Source organism: Lipotes vexillifer, unplaced genomic scaffold (assembly GCF_000442215.2).
Source record: "Lipotes vexillifer unplaced genomic scaffold, Lipotes_vexillifer_v1.1 scaffold204, whole genome shotgun sequence".
Classification (NCBI taxonomy): Eukaryota; Metazoa; Chordata; class Mammalia; order Artiodactyla; family Lipotidae; genus Lipotes; species Lipotes vexillifer.
Window position 1 is genome coordinate 1,214,500 of NW_006777418.1, and position 6,682 is coordinate 1,221,181.

Genomic DNA, 6,682 nt, shown 5'->3' on the forward strand with positions numbered 1-6,682 from the left:
AGCACATTGCCTGGCATGTGCTAAGTGCTCGACGAATGTTACCTATTTGAATTATTACCATCAAATATGTGTTGAAAAACATCCAATATTTTAAATGGCCAAACAAAAGCTCTTCCCTCTCAACCTTTCCTTACATCAAAAGAGAACTTCCAAAGAAATGGCAGTGGTTCCTGGGAGCGAGGGTATCTTACTCTATAAGCACTGAAACCTTTGGCGTCACCTTGGCCATGGCTCCTACGACAGCCCAACCTGCCCTGCTGGAGTGGTGAGAGGGTGGGGGAAAGCTGCTGTACACTTCCACCGTCCAGTGGGACAATGTGCAGACGGCAATTTGGTTCTTTCTTGCAAAAAGAAACGTAAGGCAAAGAGGGTCTCACTCCCCCCAGCCTTATAAGCAGGGGTGTAGGGGGATTTTGCTTGCATCCTATCTCTTAATCCCATTACATCCTTATCATCTTGTCAGCACAGACAAAGCTCTTTAGCTCCTGCCAACACTCCCTCTAATGCCTTCCCTTGTGGTTCACTCTTTCTTGGTCTTGGAGCTAATAAGCTGTCAAATGTCTTACTGTCCCCTCAGGTGATTTCTACTCAAATGCTGTTTAGAGCCCCACCTCCCTTTGAATTTAGCTTTATGGCTCCTTCTTTTTTACACAGAGTTCTCTGTGTAAAATTCTGTTTGGGGTCCAAAATCTTTCCACAACCTTCCACTTCCAGGTAAGACTAAGAAAAGGGAAACTGGGAGAAACGCCAGCTACATTCACCCATGTCCAAATAAACACAAATTCCTAGTGTTGCTAGGTGCTAGGTTAGATTCTCAGATGGGAGGGTATAAGTGACCCCCTACCCAAAGTAACAGAGCAGATTTAAAAATACAACTATGAAACAAAGTGCCAAGGGAAGGATGCCAGGAGTGGCAGAGATAGAGGGCCCAGGAGAGCAGAGGAAGGACAAACACGGACAGGTGAGGACATGGGAGACATGAAATAGTCAGCCTTGGGTGTGGGCTCTGAGGGATGGACAATACTGAACCGAGGATGTGGGGAAGGGCAAAAGACCACTCTGGGCAGAAGGAATGAAGTGCAAGGAGGCAGAAAAGCATCAGACAAGTATGTGGAATGCAATGGATTTGTAGAGAAGCAGGGTCAGGGAGTGCAAAAAACAAGGTAGACTGGAGGACAGAACTCTGGCAACAATTTGCAATAAAGATTTTCAAAAAAGAGAAAAGTGAAGGTCTTTTGCAGATTATAGAGCAAATTGGTAACATGAATTTCATGATTAAGAATAAGTAACATGTTCTAATCAATTTCTCAGGTATCATGAATATAAAACCCTAAGACTAGAGAAGTGTCAATATATTTTCAAAGGAGGCGACATCAACTGAATTTCTAGATCACTCTTCCCCATATGTTAAATTTCCCTCACTGAAAGTTTTTGCTTGAACCAAAGAACTAGCTACAAGTCAAATACTTTTCAACTGCTTTTTTCCTAGTCTAGTTTTAAAAATTGTTACCCAAAGTGAGATGGCACATTTAGACAACTGAAGCCAGGAATCTGTTACCTACTTGCAAAGTCATTTCAATGATTTCCAAGACCCAGTACCATTAACCAGGCCGGTTTCAGGGTGGAGTAGATGAGTAACAGAGGTGAACATAACTATTGCTAGGTCTCGGGGTATCTGCCCTTAGTATCTTTTTCTATCTTCTCGCCCAAACTTACCAAGCTACTACACAGAGTAAGATCTCAAACAGAAATAGCTTCAGAATCAGAACTCCCTTCTTTCTCCTTAGAAGCAGAGAGCTAAGTTCAAAAAAGATCCAGAAAACATCACAGGCCATCAATCTCCATCTTGAAACAGGAAAAAGTCCCTGGTCACTGTTTCTGCGTCCTCCCAGTCCTAACAGACAGTCCCTGCACAACACAGAACAGAACACCGTGGCACCAGGCCAGGCAAACTCACCATATACCACATGCTTGGCCACTTGGGATCATTGAAGTAAGTGGACTGGGCGTGGCTAAAGTCATAATCTCTCTTGGTCCGTTTTTTTACCACTTGTTGTTGGATCCACTCCACCTGCCAAGAAGGACATTTGGTGAGTGTTCAAGTTCCATCAGGGTTAGCACAACATAAATGACAGTCTGGGACATTTCCATCTTGAGTCAGTTGTGTTTAAGTCACAGGTTTCATTCTGGCAACTAGAATCTCCAGAGCATAGAGATGCCCTGGAAACCTGGTTCTATTTTATCTTTAATGCAGGTAGGCTTTGTAGTCTTTTATGACAGATCATTCATATTTCTCAACAACATGCTCACCCCTTGAGCTTTTTCAGAAAGCATATTTTACTCCCAACTTATTGCAAATTGATAGTGTTAATTTTTAAAGCTAATTTATTCATCCTGACCTTATACTAAGGGCTAGAAAACTTCTCTAAAGGTCCAGATAATAAATATCTTTGGCTTTGCAGGTCATACAATCTCTGTTGTAACTACTCATTCTGCCATTGTAACACCATAGACAGCACATAAACAAATGGGTGTGAGTAGGTTCCAATAAAACTTGATGTATAAAAACAGGTGGGAGGCTGGATTTGGCCCACAGGCCACAGTTTATATCAAAAATTTTAAATGGTCTGGGATTACACATCAAATTAAGAGAATCATCCTCAGATCAAATGCTCTAGGATCACAAATTTTTTTAAAAAAATGGCTGTCTACAACAGAGTGGTGGAAAAAGCACTATTCAGGTAATCAGAAAACCAAAGCCCTAGACTTGTCTCTGGTACAAAATTGGAGAAGTCACTCAACTGTCTGAGCCATAGGTTCCCTGCCAGCTCCAAAATTCAAACCCTCTACATTTGGGAAAGTCTTAACATTTAGCCACAATTAGTTTTAAAAAAGCAACCGGGAACTTTGAGTTTAATACAGAATTGTAACCTAAATGGTATGGGTATGAATGGGGGTACTTTTAAAAACAGTTAATCATTATGGCAATATAAGAATAAGCATGTTTCATTTTGAACGGAGCATCTCAGATACAGTTTCAGCCCGGTGGCATTCTACCATTTGTTCCTAAATTCTCTTTGTTTGATTTCTTCTGGCAATAGCTAATTCAGTTGTAATACTCTAAAATGTTTCCACCATGTATCTCTACTCTCCACAAAGGAATCAAAAACTGGTGGGGGGAGGAAAACTTTGTGGTCCACTACTATGATCTGTGATTCCATACCCATCCATTCAGTAAAGATTTCAGAACCTCTCTCGCCTACTTCAAAGATTACTGTAGGAGAAGGAATACTAAAGGAACAATTAACAAGCTCAAAATGCACAGCTATAAACAAGGTACTAAGGCCAAAAGCCCAACTAATAAATTTCTATGATTCTCATATTGGGAAATATTATTCAACAAGAAGACTGGTATGCAAGATGAATTTAAATAGTGAATTCTTAGTTACATCACTAACAAGGCAAACAGAATCACACAGCCTCCTAAATAAGATCTATTTATGATTTGGATCACAGCTAAGCATCATATATGTGCATTTTCTGCTAGGTAATTCAAGCAAAATTATCAGTACAGAGAAAAGTCAATAAATGAAAAATAATATACTGGAAAATGAAAGTTTTCTGTTCCTGCTTTAATTAATCTAGACCAAGTGACTCAGTGGCACTGAATCATTCTACATCACACACACATGCACACACGTGTGCACACTGGATAAAAGGTATTACATGTTATTTCTTTAAACTATTGGACAATAGCTGTCAGGCAAGCTAATAAGGATCTTGTTTTTTCTTTACTCCAAGACACTGCTATTTAGAAATCACACTGAAACTAATGGGGCATTAAAAATGTGTGTAATTTTTTTAAATGAAGAGAGTAATTTTTAAAGTGACCATGTTTCTAAAAATACAGAACAAAATCAATTTCCTTCTCAACCAAAGTGGAGCAGCAAGCATGAGCATGCATGTATTTTGTCTATTTCCAGAAAACATTTTAATCTCTTTATTTCAAACAATCTTTCTAAGGAATGAGTTTCATAAAGTCATTTATTCATTCAATATGCAGTAAGTGCTTATTCAATACCAGACACTGTACTGGGAATTTAAAGATGACTAAGAATAATCTTTGCCTTTGATGGACTTAATTTTATCAAGGAATATTTAGCAATTATTCTAATTCTCCACCATAAAAGTGTCATTATCTTCATGAATGACATGTGATGCAGGATCTATCACTATACTAATTAGACCATTTATGACAATTTTGACTATGCAAATTACATTCACAGTCCTTATAGTACTGTCTCTTAAGACTTATCCCAATAAGATGGAACTAGTTCATATTTGCACACTTGGTAAAAGAAGGCTGCAGATCTGTTTAGACCAAATGCTTTTCAAACTAATTATATATTGGCAGTGATCTTTCCTAAGAGAGCGTCCATAAATCCGGAACTGCCAACATATATGTGTTCACAAATCAGAAGGTGTCAAATCTCGTGTGGACTCAATAAAGAGATGGCTCAAGCTCAGAACAAGTCTACAATAGGGTAGGGTGGATAACTGTCTCTATAATGACACTGTAAGTATGTACTTCTCCCTACATGTGTGCATGCATGCGCGCACACACACACACACACACACACACACACACACAAACGGACAAATGGGATAAGTATGTGAGAAAACCAAGTGACAGCCATTTTCCCAGATGAACTATAGGTACTAAAATAGAACAAAATACCTCACCAAACACCATCTCTTCTGTAATTTTACCAAACAAAAATGCTTAGTTACAGGGCTCAGTGGCTAGAAGGTAGCACAGCAAGTTGGCATCTACATTTGACTATAAGTCACTCTGTCTGATCACAGGGCTGCAATACTCAAGAAAAGTACACTTGTTTTTTTTTAGTGTCAGATACCATGTATTTTGTTTTGGTGCTTTACGAGTATGAGTCTATAGCCCTACATTTTTGGGAAAGCGGGAAAAGCACCCCTTGGGTCTGAAGATTTCTATGACTGGAAAGAGCATATTTATATTTTTAAACCATTATCCATATGTCTGTCCTTGAGACCTTAAAAAAAAAGCTCAGAGGTAATGTGTTATACAGATTTCACTTCTTGCCAAGAAGCCCAGTGCGACGAAAAACCAGTTAGAAATGCATTTTCATAAAACTATGGTCAGCCCAGGAAAAAAGGAAAACTGCGCTTTCCCTCACTGGTTTAACTTCTAAAAGTTCTATTTCCTATATATTATGGATCTACATTTAAGCCAGAGTATAAAAACCTTTAGACCTCTGAAATCAATCTAGCCTCCATTAGTTAAGCCACATGTGTGGTACGGCGTGTTAAGGACAGCCCCTCCCTCTACTCACAGAGTTCACCTGCCTACGTGGTCCACATGAACAGTGGGCATTTGCCACTTCAGAATCTTTGTCTAAACATGTTCTCTTTCATCAGTTTCATTTGTCAAGCAAAGCACGTTAATTGATGATTATGGGAAGCCTACCCACAGTCTCAGCTGAACTCATATCTCATGATTTTGGAATTTACCAACTTTCTGACACTATACACACAGGGAAGGAAATTTGTCAGCAATCAGAGAAAAGAGGATGTTATAGCCTATGAATCTACATTATATAAGTTATCATATAAATATAAACAGAAAACCAATTATGGTATCTATCACAAGAAAGACAAATACTGACTGCATGGTATCACTTATATGTAGAATCTAAAAACAAAAGTCAAAACTCATAAAAAAAGGTAGAAAAGTGGCTGCCAGGGGCTGGGGGTGGGGGAAATAGGGAGAAGTTGGTAAAAGGTACAAACTTAACAGCTGTAAGATGAATAAGGTCTGAGGATCTAATGAATAACATGGTGACTATAGCTGATAACACTATATTGTATAATTGAAATTTGCTAAGAGAGTAGAACTTAAATGTTCTCACCAAAAAAAAAAAAAAAGAAGATAAACATGTGAAGTGATGGATGTGTTAACTAGATGGGGGGATACTTTCAATAGATCAAATATATCAAATCAAAATGAGGTACACTTCAAGTGTCCTACACTTCAAGGGACACTTCAACATGTCAAGTTTTATATGTCAATTATGCCTCAATAAAACTGAAATTTAAAAATATGTAGTATCTCCACAGTGAGGAGAAATCAGCCCTTTAGATATTAAAATATATTAAAGGTAATGACTGAAACACATACTGATAGCAAATGTCTACAGGTATTGATATATCAATGGAATGGGATGGAAAGTCAAGAAACTGACAGAAAATATGTAAGAATATAGTATATGATGCGGCTGCTATCCTAAAGCAATGGGGGAAAACAGATTACTTTATAAATGATGTTGAAACATGAACCAACTGGGGAAAAAAATAAAATTAAAACCATTCCCACATCTTAATCAGGATCAGTTCCAAATGAATCATATTTAAAAGTAAAAGTAAACAAATAAACCTATATAAGTCCCATGAGAAAGGAAATTTTGAAAAATAACCTTAGAGTGGATGATGCTTGTCTAAGTATAATAAAAACCACAAAAGTGATTTGGAAAAATGGATACATTCAATTACAGAAAACATAAATTTGGCGTGGCAAAAATTTCTTCATAAACAAGGTAAAGACAAACTAGAGAAACATTTATAGCTGCTACCATGGACAAAGGCTCTT

General features: G+C 38.0%; 1 protein-coding gene across 1 annotated transcript in view; it reads right to left on the bottom strand.

Annotated features, from left to right (window-relative positions):
- The window catches only part of PCSK5 (proprotein convertase subtilisin/kexin type 5), a 324,200-nt gene that overhangs the window by 239,516 nt on the left and 78,002 nt on the right, over positions 1 to 6,682 (bottom strand). The window contains exon 3 of the mRNA XM_007450986.1: positions 1,958 to 2,071. Coding sequence (XP_007451048.1) covers positions 1,958 to 2,071 — 114 coding nt within the window. The remainder of the gene's footprint in view (positions 1 to 1,957; positions 2,072 to 6,682) is intronic.